Source organism: Ostrea edulis, chromosome 1, assembly GCF_947568905.1.
Source record: "Ostrea edulis chromosome 1, xbOstEdul1.1, whole genome shotgun sequence".
Lineage (NCBI taxonomy): Eukaryota > Metazoa > Mollusca > Bivalvia > Ostreida > Ostreidae > Ostrea > Ostrea edulis.
In genome coordinates, this window is record NC_079164.1 from 48,209,327 (window position 1) to 48,232,406 (window position 23,080).

At 33.7% G+C, this 23,080-nt stretch overlaps 1 protein-coding gene across 1 annotated transcript in view; it reads right to left on the reverse strand.

The window, feature by feature from the left end:
- The window catches only part of LOC125651968 (guanine nucleotide-binding protein G(s) subunit alpha-like), a 39,363-nt gene that overhangs the window by 14,922 nt on the left and 1,361 nt on the right, over positions 1-23,080 (reverse strand). The window contains exons 4-6 of the mRNA XM_048880826.2: positions 14,513-14,632; positions 5,561-5,658; positions 820-874 (exon numbers count right to left, since the gene is read on the reverse strand). Coding sequence (XP_048736783.1) covers positions 820-874; positions 5,561-5,658; positions 14,513-14,632 — 273 coding nt within the window. The remainder of the gene's footprint in view (positions 1-819; positions 875-5,560; positions 5,659-14,512; positions 14,633-23,080) is intronic.

Consider the following 23,080-nt stretch of genomic DNA (forward strand, 5'->3'; position numbering starts at 1 on the left):
CATTTCTATTTATAGATCAATGCCCACTGCTGTTGCTTAAGTATCTTACCCCACCCACCCTGGTCTCAGAAGAGCAGTGTACACTTCCTTGTTTGTTTGGCACATGGAAATAGTTTGAACCCCTGATGAAAGAAATTGCTTTAACCTGATTTTTTGAATACACTAAAAAGTTTTTTGTACATCTTACAATTCCCAAGGTTTTATTCTCAGTTGATGCTAAAAATACCTAGAACACCTATATTTTGTATCTCCTGAGCACTCTTCCTGCAACCCCCCCCCCTCCCCTGGGGTGATCTAGCATCATCATTGTGCCATAAAAAATTATGATTCACCTATGTTATAAAGCCTTTGACCACAGCAATTTTATAATACACATGCTTAATGCCCACATTATGACCAACAGTGAAAATCCATCTAAGATTGTATTTTTCTGAGAACAGTGGATTAATAAAAGTATTACTCCAGTCAGTCTGACTACCATTGCTATTTGAAACCTTCATACTTAGTTCTTATTTTGTATGAACAAAACATCTCAAATGACTTTAAAAAATCCTGTGATGTTGTATTTACAAAATGCACATTTCTAGACAAAATATCAAGAAATGAAATCATTGTAATGGAAATAAAACATTTTCCTGAGTATGTATTGATCTTTACATGTACATCAGGAAATATGCTGATTTAAAATATGAGATATACTTCATATTACCTGATGTTGTTTACATACTTACCAGTCTGGTGCATTGTTATTTTCTGTTATCACTTTGCTATTACTTGCAATTTTTTGAATAACCTATTATTACCTGTTATTGTTATTACCTGCTCTGAGGGTGTGTAATCACTCTGTTTAACTATATGGACTCTGTCTAGAAAACTGAAATAAAACAAAAGCACAACATAAACATAACTGATCTCTTAATGGATGCTCTCTGGTTGGTGGATGTGCTATTATAAGAAAGAAAATTGCAAAATTTTCATTATCACTCCATTTCTGAGAGCACCATGTTTAAAAATTGTTGGTCTATGAAATAAAACCTATTTTCATATCTGATGCCCAGATTAAAGCATTTCTTGTACCTGTAGTTGATTAAAGCACCTGTATACACAGTATGTCGACCAGGAAGCAGTAAAAATTTCACTTCTACACCCATTTATACCCACAGTTTCAAATGAACAGTATAGAAATGTGCTGAAACAGGTGCCATGTGAGAAAATCTAATTGGTAAAATACATCATAAAATACACCATTAGCAGTTGTTGTTGCTCATTTCCCCACACATTTGCTAAAAATATCTGGCTTTATCAATTTGTAATAAGGCTCTCTTCCTCCCACTATTTTATAGACACCTCTCTAAACGCTGGAGATGTTTACTCTGACCTCTTCACTAACCTCATGCTGCTATTGAAACCAGATATGGAAGGGTGACTCACTCTGTGCCTATTATTAGTAACAGATGGATAATTTATAGAAGTGTTAGTAAATTGACCTGGATTTGTTCGCCTGACAACCAAACAGCTAAACAGTGCAAGTGTGCTGTATAATATTACTATAGAAACAGGATTATTTTAGACAAATTATTGATTACATTTGAATGCAACAACATCAGGCCACAGATCTTCTTTTAAAAGACAATAAAACTTATAGTGACACAAACAGCCTGTTCAACACACCTGTATAGTTCAAACAGAAACAGTCAAGTCAATACAGGTTTTAAAACCTCTTCACTTCATTTACAATGATGCAGTACATTATTCAATGACTGATACAGATGGGCAGTTAAAACAATTAATAGCACATGCCAGCTTAATTGGTTTCAATGATCTTACATAGGTGCAGTTTTGAGGCCAATACCAAAAATCTCCTTTTAAAAATTAATTTATTTTCCAAATGTGAATTTGTGGTAAACATCATAAAGAAATTGTTAAATGAATATATGTAACCATATCTATTTTCCAGATTTTAAACAGAAATGGAAACATTTTACCAATATAAAATACTGGTCTTAGTCGCAAGACCTTTCCAAAAACAGGCTGCGGGACTGTATTTTAACAGTACTGGAAGCATGAGATCAGCTGATCTTGAGGTGTGTTTAAATTATGTGTAATTTTACACTGAAGATTTCCTATATATACTTGTAAGCTCTCTTCTATGTCCTGTTAGAGCTGACATCTATATTAAACAGATCTTTGGCCAACCTGTAAACAAAGTGTTATTTAATCATTCAACATACATTAATCAGACCCCTGGGTAGCACACACCTTAAATTAATACCAGTAAACCAGATTCTCAGATTTCATAAAAACAAAATCAAATATGCTTATATGTTGTTTAAACACCATTTTATTTAACTAAGGAGATGTGATTCTAAAATTAAATTCCCATTTTCGACAAGGCTATTAGGTTACTCAAATATAGTCCAAAAAAGGGAGAAAAGACCAGATAGCTTTTATAACAGAACACTGCCCCTAAAGAGAGTTTAACCTCAGGAAATGTACCAGTAGAACATACTGAACTATAAGATGCCTTTGCATTTACTAATCGTTAAGTTTTTTCTTTTAATTTTTTTTTTTAATCTTTTTTCTTTCCTCTTCATAAATTGCTCCAAGGAGTAAACAATCAATAAACAAGTGAATTTACAGCACAGTGGGGAAAACAGATTAAAAATGTCTAAAACGTGTGGGAGTCTTCAAATAATTTTCACAAGCATTGAGAGGTCACACTGATGAGTTAACTCTTTAACTCCGGGGTCATAAAACTCAGATGAGCTCAAACTTGACCTCAGTCTCTTTTTTCTACTTAATTTTCCATACAAAGTGAAACTGAAATCAAACCAGTGTAGAAAAAATAGGATCAGACTGCCAAATTCACAAGGTCATCACATGTATGAGGATCTACCATAAACTGACTCATCCAGATCTCTCACAAAGACAGCTGTCTCCTTCATAACAAGATGGGGCAAAATAATCCTGAAGTCGGCTTTCATAATACCCAAAAAGTTCTGAAAGATGTCTCATAGATACAAAGACATAAAAGAAAATGGCTTCCACTTGAGACAATGAACCAATGATCTCCGGAAAAAACCATTTTAAAACAAATAAAATATAACTGGTAATCAAATGTTTTGCATTGAACACAACCTTGTGTAAAACAAATGGAACTTCATTCTAATTCTTTTTTGAGTTGAATATTGAGATTTGTAAATGATATTCACAATGGGGACCTTGGATCTAAGGCACTTCATTATACTTGACAATGTAAATTGCTTGCAATGATTATTCATGGGTATGTTTCAGATACACACACACTCTCTCTCTCTCTCTCTCTCTCTCTCTCTCTCTCTCTCTCTCTCTGTGTGTGTGTGAGTGTGTGTCATCAACTTGCACATACAACATTCCATGTGTCCCAGAAATCAATAGCTAGGGTAATAATAGAAACCCAGACTTGGATCAATACAGTGCAAATCTCAAATCTCAATATACTTTTACACTACTACAGAACTCTGAATATTCCGCCCTGGTGATCCAGTGTTTGTGCATTAAGAGATGATACACATCATGTGTGATCTACATATAGAACTGTAGGCTAAATGTTAATAATACCAGACATGACAAAGAGGAAACATTTCACCCTGGTCTCTGCATGCTTTGATGTGAAGTCAAGTTAATTCTCCCTCAACAAAGAAAACAGTAGTGTTACTATAAATGGCCCCTCAGCCATAGAAAACCTAAAAATAGTTGGCCTTTGGAGTGTATAATCCTGTCTGAAAGAAATCAATACACACTACTAAAATGTAATCATTTAAAACTTTGAACTAGGATTTCCCTAGCTTCACACAATACGATCAGTCTGTGGTTTTAATGGATTATCTACACACAGTTTTCCATTTAAATCTGGTATGCATTCAGCATAACAGTACATTCCTTCTTTTAGTCCTCCTACAAACTGTACAATTCTCCCTCCATCCTTCTCCACACTTCACACCTACAGCTCCATCAGACAGGGTTTGTTCAGTTGGTTTTATAACCCGGATCATAAATACCTGTTAACATTGACAGTGTTTCATCTTTCTAAACCATGGAACATAATAACTTGGAACTGACCATATTTATTTATGGATATGTGTGTGGGGGGTGGTGTTATATTCTTAACTTTCTGACTTTCGACATGTAAAATATACAAAATACATATCCACTTCTAAGATGCAGAAAGTATATATACTCTTTGGTCTTAATAATTCCCTAAGTAAAACAAACTTAAAACAGATATAGTTAGGACATATGTACATGTAAATGAAAATAGAAAACACCTGTATCTTGATTAACATTTTTCATGTGTGTTCCATATAGGCCAGCCATTCTTTAGTCCTACCTACAAACAGGACAAACGCAGTTTAACTGAATTCTTTACTATACATAAATCTGCTTTTCCACATGGCCTGACCATCGATCCCTAATGAGTTTACTTTGCACTAATTATTACAGGTCTCCAAATTCTATTGATTGAAATAGACTAACGATGAAAATTACAGAGGATTACGATCTTTCTACGTGCTGTAAAATATGATTTAAAGTCACAGATTCTCATCATTTACTTACATTTCTATCCATTTCACAAAAATCTATACAACTTGTTTACATTTCCTTGTTGCATGTCTTTGCTTATGCAAGTACAATATTGTTCAACATACAAGCATTGGTCACAAGGCCGACATTTTTCTAATCTTCCAGTTTAGGGGATTTTTTTCCCTTCAGAATTTGGTGATGGGGATTTGGTTTCAAAGAAGGAATTGGGAATGAATTTCTGTTTTTAAATATTCCATGCATGCACAAAATGATTTTAAATCATATAAAGACAACGTAGTTTGTAAAACACAATGCTACTTCTAACTATGCTGAATGTTTTCTTCTTAAAAAGTTCTTTAGATTAGGAAGACATGAGCGTTCATAACGAGCAGAGTCTTGGCCACAACAATGTTCCTTTTGATATTCTATTTTAATTTCGTGTAAGGTGATCCAATGATCCTACTGATCTAACAGTCAACCTTACCTAGGACTGTGTTTTTCAGACAATGCTTCAGCATCAAAAATGTTTGTGAATGAACAGAACTTCTCCGAGTGCTTGACCCAAGGTATATTGCATAACATGCATATGTCATAAACATAATGGCATTCAAGACAGCAATTATTTTATTTCTAAAACCAATGTTGCAGGCACAGAAACTTTTCATTACATTTATATTGTCATTTTCTTAATTGATAAATAGGGTGTAAACTAAAAATTTACACTTATAAAAAAAAAATGCTGCTAATTACACTTCATAATGCTTTTACTGGGCTCGGTCAATATGCTGAGTATATTCATTGGACTCAGTCAATATGCTGAGTATATTCATTGGACCCAGTCAATAAGCTGGTATATTTACTGGACTCAGTCAATAAGCTGGTATATTTACTGGACTCAGTCAATAAGCTGGTATATTTACTGGACTCAGTCAATAACCTGGTATATTTATTGGGCTCAGTCAATTAACTAGACTTTGGTCAATAAACTGGTACTTACTACTGGGCACAGTCAATTAGCTGGTACTCGTTGGATCTCTCATAGCATGCTTGGACTCCTTTGTCACTCCACAATATCTCTGTGTGCTCATAGAACTCCTGAAAAAAGACAATGATATATATATTTAAGGTCTGGAAAACCAAATAGATTTATGCCCTGCACATTTTTAATTCCAGTATCACTGAATGGTACTGTAAATAACATTTTGTTCACAGGAACATTATCTATGCGTAAAACTCCACAGACTAGTCATTTGCAAAAATATAGTTCTTGCAAATACACTCTAAAATATAAGACTTAGCAATAAATAGTGATCCACAGTAGGCATGATGCCCAATAATAAGGACTGTTTGATTCACTCATTCATTGCTCTGTGTTAATGATGTCTTGTAACGTGTATTATTTAAATAATAATGCACAAAGAAAAAGTATTCTTATTTATTATATAATATGTATATCAGCTAATTAATATTTTTTGTTGATTTCCCTATCAATTAATACCTAAACATGAGATTTCTTTAGGTGTCAAATTTGGAAGAAATATTTGCACAAATCTTTGATTGGGCTCTGTGGCTTGTAGAACAATTTTGAAGTGTTAAAAAATGTTATCTCTACTAGCCTGGTTGACCAGAAAATGAAACTAATTTTCTTTTTCTATGAAGACTGTTGAAGAGTAGGTTTTTGTGAGAGGATGTCCTATGCATCAGAAAACATGACTATTCTGATTAAAATATACAAAGTTTGATAATTTCTGACCAGGTTAGCAAAGTAGACTAAATTCCTACAACACTACAGAATGCCAAACTTCCTTTTGTTTTAGTTGTAAAAAAAAAATGTGTGAATAACATACATGTACACTGCTCTTCAGACCACATTCCACATTTACAGACCTATTATTTGTTCTGAATTGAAGTAAAATTTTCATGTTCTTGGGACCACTGTTGGGTTATACTGTTTGGTTTCCTCCTTCATAGTGAATCAATGAAGCATTTACAGGTGTTGCCTTTCATGCCTTGACTTGTTTCTGCATTTAAAATTCCATCTAAATTTATCTACCTGGTTCTATTTCTTAACAAAAGTTATGTCATCTGGATCTATTTATAGCTGCTTGACCTGACATTCAGTGTGTGTAATGCAGCAATCTTGGGCAATTCAACAAGAGTACTGGAAACAGTACATTATATTTACTAGGTCACAATCTTATGTAAGGTGTTTTTAACAGGTGTTTGTTTTCTACGACACCGATTAGCAAACATGGTAAAAATACTGTAAGTTGCAGAAATTTACTAAAAAGGTAGTATCAGCCACCATCCAGTTGTGACATTCTCAAGTTGTAATATTTCCTCAAAACTGACTCAGTCCAACAACATGCAATTTTCTCAAAAATTCAAGGAAATCAAAATCCTTGCCATATGCACATATTCAATACTAATACAAATACTCTGAAAAGTAAGGTTTTAACTTGAAAATTATTGAATGAGTTAGATGAACAAACCAAAGTACCATCCATAAAACATTACATAATTTTAAATAAAGGAGCAAAACTGCAAGATAGCAAAATTGGAACATGATCTAGAGTGGCCCACAAAGTTTCAGCTTGATATGTGACAGAGAAATGAAAATAAACACAGACAAGAGGCCCACAGGCCTTATCGGTCACCAGAGTATTTAGTTAAAAGTATTACTAGTTCCAAGGGCTAAAAATCTATATACAGGTGACTCTTGATAACTCGAAGTTCAAGGGACCTTGATAAAACTTCAACAAATCGACAGTTCAAGAGATCTAAATTCGGAAATTGAAAGTCCGCCGGTATGGTTCAGATTTTACAGTAACCAGAAATGTTTACCAACAAGATCATATGATATTGTTTTCACATGTTTTCCTTCATATTCGTCAGGTAGTTTGATATCAAAATAAAAAACCCTTATTTTGCATTAATACATGTAGAAACATTTCAAAGTTTATGTATTTATTTGTTCTTTAATCATGCTTAGATAGGCAAACAAAACCAAGTTCCGATGACCAAGTTCTGATGAAGCTTTACTATCGCAAACTAAACAGAGCACAATGTTATGTTGTTTTACCCAGAGCAAAAATTCTAACGAATGATTAAAACGATGTTCTAGAGTAATTGTACACAAAGAACAAACTCAAGAAATTTAACAGTCTGTAGATCTCTAAATTATTTGTCAAACTTACTCTCTTGTCATGTCAAAACAAATTATAGATTTTATTCATAGTCAGATTATATATATATAATTATAATCACCACAATGCAAACTTCAGTGCAAGGTGTAAACTGACCAATTAGCCAATTATATACTCAAGTGTGTCACTTCCACAAAGCACAGGTGATGTTTCAACGAATGCTGGACAACTCGCCCCCAAGACAACTCACCCTCAAGACAACTCGCCCCCTCTTAGGACATTACTCGCCCTCTCTCAGGACAAGTCGCCCCCTTCTCTTGAGACAACTCGCCCCCAATATTATATATACATATATTATCACATTTTATTTTTATTTTGTGTGTGTGTGTGTTATTTACACTTTTAACCCTATAAAGATACGTCTTTTTATTTCATACTTTTTTACACGAATGGTAAATTCTAATAGAATTATACACAGATTTGATTATTGCATTTCAGAAAAAGTTATATTTTTCATAAATCAATTGGCAAGGAAAAATATTTACTGATCTTCAGGTAATTGATTAAATGTCTCCAAATACTGAGAAATTTTGGGGGTTTTTTTGGAGGGGGGGTGTGTGTGAGTGTTTTTTTTTTTTTTTTATCGATATAGTATACATAAGTGTAAAGGTGAAGCATGAATATTCTGATATATGTAATTATATTTTAATGCGTTTCTCACCTAATTCCCGTTGAAAAATCATAAAATTCCCATTTTAGAAATTTTATAACGGCTTTGCTTTACGGATTCTTTTTACCCGGGGTGATTCTTTTTACGCCGCGATTTCAAAGTGTAAAGAACTCTGATGATGAGTACCTCATAACGTTTGAAGTAAATTTACAACAGCTTGGGTGAAATCAAACAATTAGATTTAACAACAGACGCAGATTATTGATAATTATACTACGTCAGCTGTAGACCAAGCTAGTACTCTCCCTATACCAAACGCTAACTTGTTTCCGCTGAAATTATATATTTTACATGTACATAAAAGTGATGATGAATTTACTGAACCCAAACACTGGATTTTCACTAAAATCTTCCGTCTTGCATAAAAAGACACGAAGTTCGGTGTTTATGTGAACACGTCTTATTGTCTGTGATGTATATACTATCTATAAGAAATTCATTAATTTTTGCTAAAACACTTCTTGGACTTAGACCAAAAATAATAATTGTAAACATGTATGATATGAAGGGGGCGAGTTGTCCCGAAGAGGGGGCGAGTTGTCTTGATGGCGAGTTGTCTTAGGGGCGAGTTGTCCTGATACCGTTTCAACTATGTAAACACCTAATTACCCCTCCAGCATTCAATAAAATCCAGGCAAGGCCCAAGCAGGAATTATTACACCCTTGGGTAATGGTGGGTATATGCTACCACCACTTGGAGAGATCGAGAGTGAAAAACAATGAAATGTGTTTTACGGGACCCAACTTCACTTCGTGAGATCGAGAACTTCGAGAGATCGAACGTAAATTTGCTTTGTTATAGATATAGAGAGAAAAAATCGGGACCATGAATTCACTTCGAGAGATTGAAGTTCGAGCCATCGAGAGTCACCTGTATATATATATTTAAAAAAAAAAAAAAATACCAGTTCTAAATATCTAATATTCAGCAACAGTATAAAACAAGATGTGTTCTTAAAACTCAAATGCCCCAAAAGTGCCTATACTGACGAAAGACTTTACATAATATATATGCAACATTAACATGTATGACTAACTTAGACCTGTCCTAGAGTCAAAACCCTGGGGTTGTGAAATTCACAATTGTGGTAAATTTATTCTTTTCTGTTTTTTTCTAAATCATACCTATCAACAAACTTAAAGAAGTCTTTCAAATAATAAAGACAATAATCACTATAATGATTTTGGCCTGAACCCTTAACCCTGGGATCATGAAATTTACAATTTTGGTAAAGGACTACCAACTCCATCTAAATATCTATTAAGTTTCAATTTAGTATCAATAGCATTAAAGAAGATATCAATTGATTGAATGTTTTACACATATACACTATATATACCAAGTTTGGCCCCACCCTGGAGTCAGAACCTCTACCAAGGCAATCATGAAATTTACAATTTTGGTAGAGGCCTTGCTGCTCTAAATCAGTTTTTCTTAAAGATATGCAGTTGTAGAGAAGACTTTTAAAAATTAGTCAATTTTGATAGTTTTTACCCTGGTCCCAAGGGTGAAGGAGTCCTGAAATTTACACCCATGTGTACAAGCCTACAATTATCTGCAGTTGTAAAGCAGTCCTGAAATTTATACCCTTGTCCCAAAGATGCTTCATATCAAATTGAAAAGAATTGGAATGGTAGTTGTCAAGAAGAAGTAAAAAATGTCCAATTGTTATGGTACAAAAGATGACAGATGCTGACCAATTGCAATAGGTCACTTGAGTAACTTAAAAAACCCAAATGGACACACACTTGGGTGTACCATAAAACAAGGCCTCCTGTCTAGAGACAGACATACAAAAAAGGATGGAAGGTATGTCTGGCCAAATGTCACTTTAGAGTGAAATGTAATAAGATACAGAGGATAGTCATAATTTTCTTATTCTAATAAATTACATGTTTAGCTCTTACATATTCATGACACATGTAAATATTTGGCCACTTAATAAGCTTCTCTAATAACAAAGCCTACAATTATCTGCAGTTGTAAAGCCGCCAAACCCTTGTTTGGTTCTGAGGATCATATGGACAAGTTTGTGTTCTGGAAGATACATTTACACACAGGTGACTCTCCATAACGTGAAGTTTAAGAGATCAAGACTAAATCTGCTTAGTTATATAGAGAACAAATCTGGATCGTGATTTCACTTTGGGAGATCAAGAACTTTGAGAAATCAAATATTCAAGTGATTGAGGGTAAATTTGCTTTATATATAGAGAGAAAATCAGTGATTTCACATTGAGAAATCAAATATTCAAGTGATTGAGGGTAAATTTGCTATAAATAAGAGAGAAAATCAGGACCAATTTCACTTCCCGAAATCAAAAACTCCGAGAGATCAAAGTCTGAGCCACCAAAATGAAATCTAGATATGGCAACAACCCACTGAAATATGAGAAGGTAAAAGACAGAGACGGTTTCAAGAGAAGATGACTGATGATGGACCATGGTTGTTTTTCAGAAGAAAAGCATTTTAAGTTTTGCATGTGGTGTAAAGAAATTGTCAGAGTGCAAGATATGATATAGAAGAAGAATCAATTTAGAAACAAGAGGTCCATGGGCCACAATGCTCACCTTAGCCCTCCTCTTCTTCAGAGGGAGATTTTCCTCTTTAATCCTGAGATAAATTTTGACCCTAACCCAGCTGCAAGCTGTTGTGACTTAACTAAACTTGAATCCAAACAACATGGGGATGCCTCAAAATCAATTACTAACATGGCCTTTGCTGTTCTGGAAAAGAAGGTTTTTTGAAAGAAAATTCCCCCCCCCCCCCTTTTTTCATGTACTATGTAAATTTTGATCCCCGATTTTAATCCAATCCTAACTCCAGGGTCCAAGAAAAAAAACCCACCCTGAATTTAAAATATTTGCATATTGATGTGATTTAGTGTGGCCCTGCTACTATTCAAAATATTTTTTTAATTTCCTACACATCATATAAAACCTTGATTCCCAATTTAAGACAACCCTAGCCAAATATGAAATTGCACTACATTGGAATGCTTGCATATCAATATATCTAATCAGTGATCCTTGGCAAGAAAATTTTCAAAGATTACATATATTCCAATGTAAAACTATGATCCAATATTCAGGCCCCGGCCATCCTACTTCTAGGCCATGATTTGATGAAAATTGAATCCGTAGTACCTGATGATGTTTGCTTAATAAAGATGATGACTGGCAATGCTGGTCTTGAGAAAAATATCTTTAAAAAATTTCCACTATAAATTCCATGCAGAACAGTTCCCAATTTTGCCTGCCGCCCCCCCCCCCCCCCCCCCCCCCCCCCCATTTGAACAAACTTGAATTCGCATAACCATGATCCTGCTGTTCTTGAAAAGAAGATTTTTCCTATATATACTGATTTAAACTTTAATCCCCTATTCTGCGCCCCCCCCCCCCCCCCCCCCCCCCCCCCCCCCCCAAGTATATTATGAATGACAAAGTCTGCAAATGATATAACATATTGCAGATTGAATATTTTTTTGATTGTAAGAGCAACATCCTATTGATTCATGAAATTTTGTGGCAAATGCTTGTGCTGGTGATATTGGCAAATACTTCTGCTAGTGATGTCGGCAAAACCAATGTAAGAAATGCTAGTGATGTCAGCAAAACCATGTAAGAAATGCTATAAATGATCAAATAAACAGAACAGTAAACACATCTGCATCTTCCTGGTACATTTGTGTCCATTGCTAATTTTTTTACAAGTAAGGGGCACACTCCATAGATATTTGCACATTTTATAACTGATATTTCTTCAGAGCTACAAAGGACTGTATAATGATGCGTTAATTTTAACCCTATAGAATCCAAGGCCCTGTAGACATGAGGATTCTAGATGTATGCATGTTTTATTTTATTTTTTTTTGTAGCCTATTCATTCAGAGTATCTTGATTCCAAGAAACTTTGTTTTTTTGACCTGCTGTCGAACTCAGTTTTCCATAAGTCAGCCAAACCCATATCTTATATTAATAGATCTGACAATTTGTTTGTAATTAAAACTCAACAGTGCAGTTCATTTCAACAAAACTATAATTATAAGGGGGAAACCATATCTTTACATTTTCTCTGTAATGACTTAAGACCATGAAATCTGCTTCTATTAAAAGTTTGTTCATGACAAGTAAGTGCACATGTATCCGACTCCTGCCACATTCCTGTAACTGCACATGTATCTTAGAACAGCCACTTTCCCTGAACTCTGAAGTCAGCAGCCTTGTGTACAGTGGATGTGATGCTAATGTGTACTACACAGCGCAACCCTGCTTCTGCTATCATGTCCACAACACCAGGAACTAGGTTATATTTAGCTTCATGTTTTCTAAAAATAATTGCCAGTCAAGCACTCTTCCTGTATTCTTGTATTGATTAGTGTTGAGGATCTCACAACACACAGATAGATAGATAGATAGATAGATATAAGTAACACCTCTACTGAAGCTTAGACTATGCTCTTCCGATTTCAGTCATGGAAGGTTATAATAATGTAGAAGTTGCTTTAATAAATCTGGAAAAAAAATTGACCTAAGGGATTATTCTTTATCAAAACTTGAACTTCGCCATATTAAATTTTGAATACACAAAGACTAGGGAGTATTTAAATCCAGTAAAACATTCAACATAAGCACACCACTCGCGCTGATAATTATTTCTTTGTAACTAGTCCAAATCTTGTTTTGATAATTCAAAAAAAATTCATGATTTTTGTAGTTTTTCAAAATTGCTTTCAACAATGCAAACTAACATGAAATATACTTATTCAGTAACACTAATGAATTCTAAAATGTCTAATTCAATGTTTAACTAAAAATTATTCCATACTATTCAATTTGAATTCTAAAAAGAACTTTACAGTTTAATGATTTATAAGCATGTATAAAAACTAAATAAGCTACCTGCATTAAACTAATTGTAACTCTTGCAAACAGACAAATGGACATGCAGACTCTGAACAAAGTGATCCCTATGTGTCCATCATAAAGAGAAGTGTTTTTCCAGCAAGTTACATTATCTCAAAATTCGTGATCCAAATACTTCACTGAATTCACTTACAAGGTATCAACAAGATATTACTAACTCCCGCTTTGGAATATTCATTCCAATTGCTTAATCAATTTGTGCACTGGAAATTATGTAAGCTCTGTTGTAATTGATTACGTTGCAAACTAAATTTCATGCTTCTTAAAATAATGTTATATTTACAGTTCTTTATTTTGTTTGTATAGAATTCATTGTACAGAGGAGCATGGCAGTTGAGCCGCACAGCGACGACACTGCCACTCTCCTCTGTACAATAAATTCTATACAAAGAAAAGAAAGATTTGTAAATGTCTTGTGTCATGAATATTCATATCATTGCAAAATTGCACATGTGACATCATAAGTCCAGGGTTGTCAAAAGTTAAGTAGGGATGAAAATCGCTGCATTTGACATGGAGATCGGTGAGATAGACTTTTTACGAGTTTCAAAATGATTTGGCTGTCATTACCTTATCTCAAATATACATGGTAATAGATAAAGAAAAAAACGCGCATGAGGTATTGGGCACAATATTGAGTATTTATTCACAGACTTAAGCTATATATACAATATTCATGTGCAAATTATTACATGCATTTATATTGATGTGTGTTAATTTAACATATCAATTATGCTTAATTTTTTTTATATATTGCATTTCTTATGTTTTCATCATTGCATAAATGTTACAAAATTGTTGCTTCTCCATGTTCAAAACTTGGAAGTTGAAGTTCGGTTTCGTGGAAGTTACAGTGCAGCTAAGCTCCTCCCCTGGAAATTATTGTATGTTGAATTTCTGATTTAAAGTATAGCTAAGATCAAACGAAAAAGTACCGCACTAGGACACAAAAATATTCTTTGGCATTCTTTATTAAATTTTCAATGGATGACAATCAGAGCTTCCTATTGTAAGGAGGTACAATGATATTGCTACCACATTGCACTCACTGAAACTTTGTATGATAAAATACAGCCAACAATGTACATAATACTATATATTGTTAAATAAGTGACATATAAATAAATCTGTGAGATGGAGACTTACTGCTGGGTAGTCAAAGTCTTGCTGGCTTGCTACGTTCAACATGTAATCCACACGGAACTGATTATCTGGATTTTCCAAAAGGACAGGTGGATTAAGACTGGCCATGGCCCCCACTATTGACTGCAAAACAAACCACAAAAAAATCTCATTTCCCTCCAATACTACTCTATACAAAGAAGTTCTAATAAAGCAACCATATATTTATCTATGGAATGAAGCTAATTTTGACCTACGTTTTACAATGTAATCTAACTTGGTGCAGTTTACGCTATATAATCCACGAAGCAGATTATTAGAAGTGTAAGCTGCACCAAGTTAGATTAAATATCATAGAACATAGGCCAAAATCAGCTTCATTCCTCAACATTTAATGCAAAAAAGACAAAACTACTCTGTACAAGTCTTTGCATTTAAAAATGTAAAGAAATACTGATAAACAGAAATTATCAGCACTGCACAAGGATTCGTTGAGCCACAAACCAACGAAGTGTCAACCATGAAGGCAGCCATCTTGGTTCTTTGCATATCGGAACATGTACATGTACTTTAGTTTAAATTTGATAACACATGTTGATCTGCTAGATCAAGAGGGAGAAATGTTGTCTACACGAGGAGCGAGGAGACAAGACACTTTTGGGCGTCCAGGTGTGCAAGTTGTGTTCTCAAGTAAGGGAGAGAGTTGATATTTCGGATGGGTGTAATATTTTCGATAGTCAATAAGAAGCATTATATCTGCATTTCTAATATTATTTGTTCTCAATTTAAGCTTATTTCCAAACTTGATATATTTACAAAATGGAAAACACCTAATTATATGTGCATGTTTAACTCAGCTCCGATTGGTTGATTTAAATATATGACTTTCTAAAAGATGTCAGCATCCATTTTGTTTGATCAGCAAAATCAAGTCCTGTTGAAATATTTTCTGGTAGATTAACATATAAACAAAATCAAAATCACTACCAAATTTTTATAAATTAACAATGTGCAAAATCAAAAGCATAAAATGCCAGTGAACCACAAAATAAATGGCAGTAACCAAATTTACAAACTGTCCAAAGTTATAACACCATTCACCCTCTACGAATCTTGCTTCGATTAATAGCAACATGTGTCCGAAATAACACCACTATTGTCAGTAGTTGCAACATTCTACCCGACTTTATTTTCTGTGGCATAAATAGCAGGAAAAAATCCGATGAAACCAAAGCGTTCGTTGAATCAACCAATATACATGTACAATATACCTATGTTCAGTGGTTAGATAATTAGCATTTCCGAAATACATGGAGTACTGTCCGAAATATCAACACCTTCCCCTAATTGCTAAATGTGGCAATCAAAGCAGAACTTAACACAAGAACCGACTTTAAGAGTTTGATGAGGAAACATGGAATTATGTGCTTCATGACATTTAGGTATCTAACTTTGTTAATGGTCATGAACATTTCATACTAAACAAAATTCTGCTGGCTATAATTTTTTTTTTTATACCTACTTATGTACCCTTCTCTGAAATTTAGGGTCGGGAAAGGAAAACAAGCATTAAGGTAAACTTTGATATATCGAACTTGTTAGGACCGAAGAAAAACTTCTTGATATCCGAGGGTTCGAGAAATCAGTTAATGAATTTGACACCAATATAGTGTAATGTTTCATGTTGAATGTTTTATTTGACAGGTAAATAAACAGACCTTTAAAAAGCGGTAAAAGTTTTAGTTTATAGTTGGGGATTTTTAAAATACGTTTGCATTTGCATGTATATTGTATTTCTATTACTTTGATACTGCAACATTTACATTTTACGAATTTCGATTGTTTATCATAGCGATAATCAGTTATCATGTTCGGTTCAGCAGGGTTGTCACTGGAAATTATTCAGGACGAGTCCCAGACTCGTGGTTTATAAGCAGCTAGAGTCCCATGAAAATTTGATGAGTCCAGTGATAATTTGACGAGTCCCATGCATATTCAATGAGTCTTTTTTTATATAAGACAATTAAAATGGGAGCAGTACAAAACAGATCAATTTTAAGAATTATTTTTAATCATTCGTGACATGGCCTCGGACTAATCGTCCACGCCAGAATTACTTCCCCGAATCTCCTATCATCACAACAACCCTATGCAATATAAAACAGCATTTTAATCAAATTATTATTGTGATAAAATAGATGCGTACTAGTTTTGTTTGCCAACAATCTGTAAAACCTACCAAAGTTTACAAACTATGCGCACACAACTCTCGATTCCAATAAAAATGGCTACCGAAAGACAAACATTTATGTTCAAATATAGATTCGAATTTGTAAAAAATAAATGAATAATTAGATAAGAAATAAAAATAAATAACTGCCAGTGGAAAAATGTTCTTCACTTTGCATCTTATCTAATTATCTTTAATTCACACTTATTGACTGACGCTCAACACACAAGTCGGATTGGGACACTGTGAACTCTCGGTTCAAGTACTAGAGCGTACTAACGTTTTACCTAGATTTTTTCCTACTACGAGTTATAATTAATACACAATATCAGGGCTCTTAAGTAAAATTATTATTTTTAGTCGGAGTCCATGACGGGTCTGCGGGTAGCTGCAATAATGAAGCCCTCTCCGATTTTTTTTTTCCGAGGGGGGGGGGGGGAGAGAGAGAGAGAGAGGGCTACAACTCCTTAGGATAAATGCAGGAGTGATTCACTTCCACAACATTTTCAATCATTCTAAACATTTGTTGACTTTCTTTACGTAAATAAAATGATATTCTATGTTTCTTAGTCAATATATAAATTTATAACCTGCAACTTACGATTTGTGAGGCTCTATTCTACCGTTTTCAACAATTTCGATATATTCCTTTTTTTCGATTCATATTTGTGCGCCATGTTTGATGTACTGAAGTTTCAACTTCCAATTGTCAAGTTATTTGCATATGCCATATAAGGTAGTATTTACATCAATGGACAAGTACGGAGGAGAAAGCTATTTCGTTGGTATTAAAAAGGTTTAGATTTAATATCAAGTCAATAAAACAAACAGCAGAATGTAAATTCTTTCTGCAACCATATGATAGTTCTACTATAAACAAATAAATGCTTTCCAAAATTAAGCGTAGTTGCTTTATGAAGGGATTACATTCGAGGCATTCTGAATATTAGGTGTTATAAATGTAAATACATGTATGTTCAGCGACCTCAACCATCAAGATTTTTTGCAAAGGGGTCTAAATTAGGGGGCAAGTATAGCTTACCGTATTTTGCCGAATATAATACGCAGTGGTGTTTAATACGCACCCCCCATTTTGAGCCTAAAAGTTGGTGAAAAAACGCACTTCGGGTGTATAACATGCAGCAAAAATTTTGACCAAGCGGTAATCTTTATTGTATACTTAGTGTTAATTTTCACTTAATATTTTTGCAGAAATAATGAATTCTAAACAACGCACAATAATTTGCAAACTTTTTGAGATGAGGTCAACATCGCGGTAATCTTCAATGAGAATCTTCAGGGAAATATCAACCCGGACAAGCCTGTTCATTTCAGCAAAGCATGAGATTTTGTAGCATTAAAGTCTTAACTGAACTTAAATAGCCGATGTTATAAAAATAAAATTAAACAATTAAACTATCGCTTATTTTACTGTAATCAACACACCATGGTAGGTACAAAGATGCAAATTATCAACTCCTCGTTAACTACGATGACTATTAAAATGTGTGAAAAAAAATTTTGTTAGGTATTTCTTTACCCGGAGGGGGTATCTAACAAAAGCAGTGTACACAACAATGGCTTCGTAAAACACACGCTTTTACGCAAGAATAGTTATTTCAAAGATTCAAATTAGTATTTCATTAAAAATTAGGCCTATTCATAAAACTTACAGTAAACCAACTTTTAGCAAGTGACAAAATTATTTTCCAACAATTTTAGCACGTGACAAGGCATTATTGTGTACACATGCTTTCAATAATGGTGGCATGTGATGTAATGAATAGTCAGATCCAATTCAATTTGATTGGTTGTTTGTTTCACGATAATTGAATTATTTAGATATTGTAAGTATACATATCACATTTTCTGCAATTTTACGTTTCTGTAGTAATTTTCTTGAGGTCGAATTTTCTAGTTAATAAATAGGTGAACGTGAAAAGGCGTAAAGTATCCTAAGCCTTGGTCGTTGAGTGAAATATTACACTACTTAATCGCCGAGTTTCATCTGGAAAAAAAGGTCAAAAACCTATTGTGGTATATAATACGCACCCCTTTCTGGCACAAAAATATATTCTAAAAAAAAGTGCGTATTATATTAGGCAAAATACGGTATATGCCGTATTCTTTGGATATCACTGTTGGAATAAAATTTTCAAAGCATTTATTTCATATCAAGCTTTTTAAGTTATACACTTTCACAAATTCTGCAATTTAACTCAATCGGATCAAAAAGACTTAAAGTAATCAAGCAAATTTTCTGTTCATATATGAATTCTCCAAGTCAGAACAAAAACATCCCATTTTGAAATATTTGTATAATGTAGCAGGGATCGAAATTACCTTTTTTCACTACTAGCAAATTTTAGCTAGTGGATTACTTTCCAACTAGCAAAATTGAGCTTTTACAAGCATTTTTCAATCGATGGCTTTTTCACATGAATTTAAGAAAACAAGCATGTCTCTTTTATCAAAATATAGGGGAAATCTTTTAAAACCTCCTTTAAAGTGCAATAATAAAAATAAGATTGCGAATTCTTTCATTTAAAATTTAATGAATTATCAGACAACATATATATGGTGCATGGTGAGGGTCATAGGGTACACTTGTGCGGCATACTCGCTGTCCAGAGATCTACCACCTATTTACAAAATCATGTGGATTGAAATCTTGAAGACTGTTTGCGCCAATTCAAACTATCTGTTCAAAACTTTGGAAATTTCATCTCAAAAATTCTAGTTGAAAAGAAAACCCAGCAAACTCGGAAGTGTTTGATTATAGAGTACAGAAGGACACTGCGTGAAACAGTGACACACTGTCATGTGTTGTTTCATGTAGACACCAGGCAACGAAATTAAGGGGGAATACTCGCTAAATGCGAGTTAAAAATTGACATAGCGAGTGAAAAATCACAAGTGATCGCAGCTTTTTGCGAGTGAAAAAAAAGCGCTCTTTTTTCCAGATTTCCTTGGTGTATTGGCTGTACTTTGAAGTTTACAATAATTTTGTCTTGTGCATAGAAATGCTTTACAGAATGAATATATACAAGTATTGAAAAAGTAAACGTTGATCGAATAAATAGCTAAGGCCAAGGTCATCTCAGTCAGTGATGTCGAAGATGGCCTACTTCATGCACACTTTAGGCGTCTCAGAGACGTCTGATTTAAATAGCAAGCATGTTGATCTCGTCCGTGTTTACATGAAACAACACATGAAAGTGTTAGTGTCACGTTTCACGCAGTGTTCTTCTGTAGTCTATAGTCAAAACACTTGGAGCTTTTTTCACCTAGAACTTTTAGATGAAATTTCCAAAAGTTTTGAAGATATAGTTTGAATTGACGCAAACAGTCTTCAAGATTTCAAACCACATGATGTTGTAAATAGGTAGTAGATCTCTGGACAGCGAGTTTGCCGCACAAGTGTACCCTACGATCCTCATCATGCACAATGATACATGTATTTTGTCTGATAATTCATTAAAATTTAAATGAAAGAATTCTCAATATTATTTTTATCATTGCACTTTAAAGAAGATTTTAAAAGATTTTCCCTATATTTTGATATAGATACATGTTTGTTTTCTTAAATTCCTGTAAAACAGCAATCGATTGAAAAATGCTAGTAAAAGCTCAATTTTGCTAGTTGGAAAATAATCTACAAGCTAAAATTTGCTAGTAGTGAAAAAAGTTAATTTCAATCCCTGGTACTAGACACAGATGAGATATCAACATGCCTGCAATTTAAATCCGACGTCACTGACACACCCAAAGTGTGCTTGAAGTTCGACATCACTGACTGAGATGACCTTGGCCTTAGTTATTTATTCGATCCACGTTTACTTTTTCAATACTTGTATATTCATTCTGTAAAGCGTTTCTATGCACAAGACAATATTATTGTAAACTTCAAAGTACAGCCAATTAACCGAGGAAATCCGAGAAAAGATCGGGGTTTTTTCACTCGCTAAAAGTTGCGATCACTTGTGATTTTTTTACTCGCAATTTCAATTTTTAACTCGCTAGTATTTCCCCTTAATTTCGTCGCCTGATGTAGCATAGTTTTCTGAGGAATGTTGATTGCTTTTTACAATCATGGTCACTACAAGTGTTGAAAAATCGGGAAAATTTCATAATCGAAAAAACGTGTTTCGATCAATGATCGATATAATCTGTATTTACATGTAGTTAATAATGTCTATCATTTTTGGAGTTATTTCTATTTAGTTTTATGGATATGTGCAGTATACACACTAGCTGGTGTCACTGAATTCCCAATTTTCAATGTGGAGTCCACTCTGACTCTCCCCCGCACATGTCTCGATATAAAAGCGGGAGTAACAGTCAGATGAATCTCGGATTAGATATTAATTAGTGTACAAGCGACAATCGATTATGAAAAATAGAATCGATGAGCCAAAAACGATCGACAATCGATTGTCGCCGACAATCGTTTCATCAATACTCCCTACTCATTTTATAATTGTGCAAAGGAAAACAAATTAATATCAATTATTTCTGACTCTCTATGTATGAAATTTTAAGGACAAATGATTGGGGAAAAGATGGAAAATTGGAAAAATATCGGTTATTTTTTGGATTGGGAATGCATCCGTAACTAGAGACAAAATTAAGACGGGTAAATCCCTGATCTAACACATTCTTAAATTTCTACACAACTAAATGACACCCCGCGTAAACGCGGGAAATCAGAAATAAATAACATTGCATAGAAGAAGGACGTTTTACTGCATGTTTGAATTGTTGCGCACATTAATTGAATGAATGATATCTTTAATTCAAATAAATTAAAGAAAAACATTTGAATAGTTGCATGCAATAGTTATGTTATAAATATATTGATATCATATACAGTAAATAAAACTGGATTTATATTAGAAAGTCACTTGGAGCTCCAAATTAAATAATTTAAAGCTTTTTATGTAGCATGAATGATCTCTCTCTGTATTAAAAATTAGAAAATGATTTTACGAATGCAATCATAATCCGTCATGCCAAATAGTTAACCAAAAACAAAATGAACGGTCATTCATAATTTCAATATTTGAAACTCAGTATTGCGAATGTGTTTATAATGGAAGTTTTTGTCTCGTCTAGTATGCCAATTTAAGGGCAAAATTATGAATGCACACCGTTTCTTCTCATCAAATGCAATAATTGAAAACTTAATGCACTATATGAATGAATCAAGTAAGATTCTATTATAGCTCAAGGACTTCACCTCACACATTAAACAATATTAAAGGTGCAGACAGAAACTCTTGAGCAAGCGTTTCGGAGTTTAATGGCAAAAATTGTTAACATAAGTATAGATTTTCTATAATTATAGCCTTCAACTTCATTAATAAACATACTTGTAACTGTTGTCAATGTTTGAATATCAGAAATTGTTGGGGTACAATCTCAGATGGATCCAGAATTTTTGTTGTAAAAATGTTCAATCAAAGGGTAGGTAGGTGTAACCCTAGTAGCCACCCCACCCAGATCTGCCACTGAATATATCAAATTACAATGTATTGATTATACACCATCATTTCTATTTTTGATTTATCTCCATGACCACCACTGTTAGTTATCTGACCAAATTTAAAAATTTCCAGAAAGTTGTAGGGCATTGAGGATAATAAAAAATTAACATCTGTTGTTGGTCACAGGATATTTATTAGCAAAAGAAGACAGTTTCCAAAATTTCTGTCTTCAAGACTACCAAAGTAGACATGATATCATTTTTCAAACAGTTATATGTAGCAATGTTAACCATTGTTGGACCTATTAAATCTGACTGTGTATCAAAGACAAATTGACATCATGTGTATCCTTTCCCAATGCAATAATAAGAATTATGATTTTTTTTTAAATTCATATTTCCCCCCCCCCCCCCCAAAATTTCAGTCTTAATCTTTAATACTTGTTTAGACATCTGCTAGGTGTGTGTTTATTCAGGTTTTGAAAAACAACATGTATAAATTCAAACTGCATAATTATCAAGTGCATGAGAAAGTTTGACAATAACTAAACCTATTTGACTAAATCTAAATGAATGTCTTCCATTTTCTACCCCCCTTTTAAAGGAGGAATAGGAACATAACACATTGACAAAATTTGTCAAAGTAGGCCATTGTGACAAATTTTATATAAAATCGAAAGTACTTTATTTGACCTTTTAAAATTTCATCACTTGTATAGTTAGCTCTGTAGATTAAGGCATTAGAATGACAATCTATAAATTGTACATTTGAGTACTATCACTAAAATTGCAAATTTCAAAATGTCTAACACCACAACTTTATAACACATCTTATGTTTTTCAATGATAACCTCATGTACCTTCCTAACATAATGAA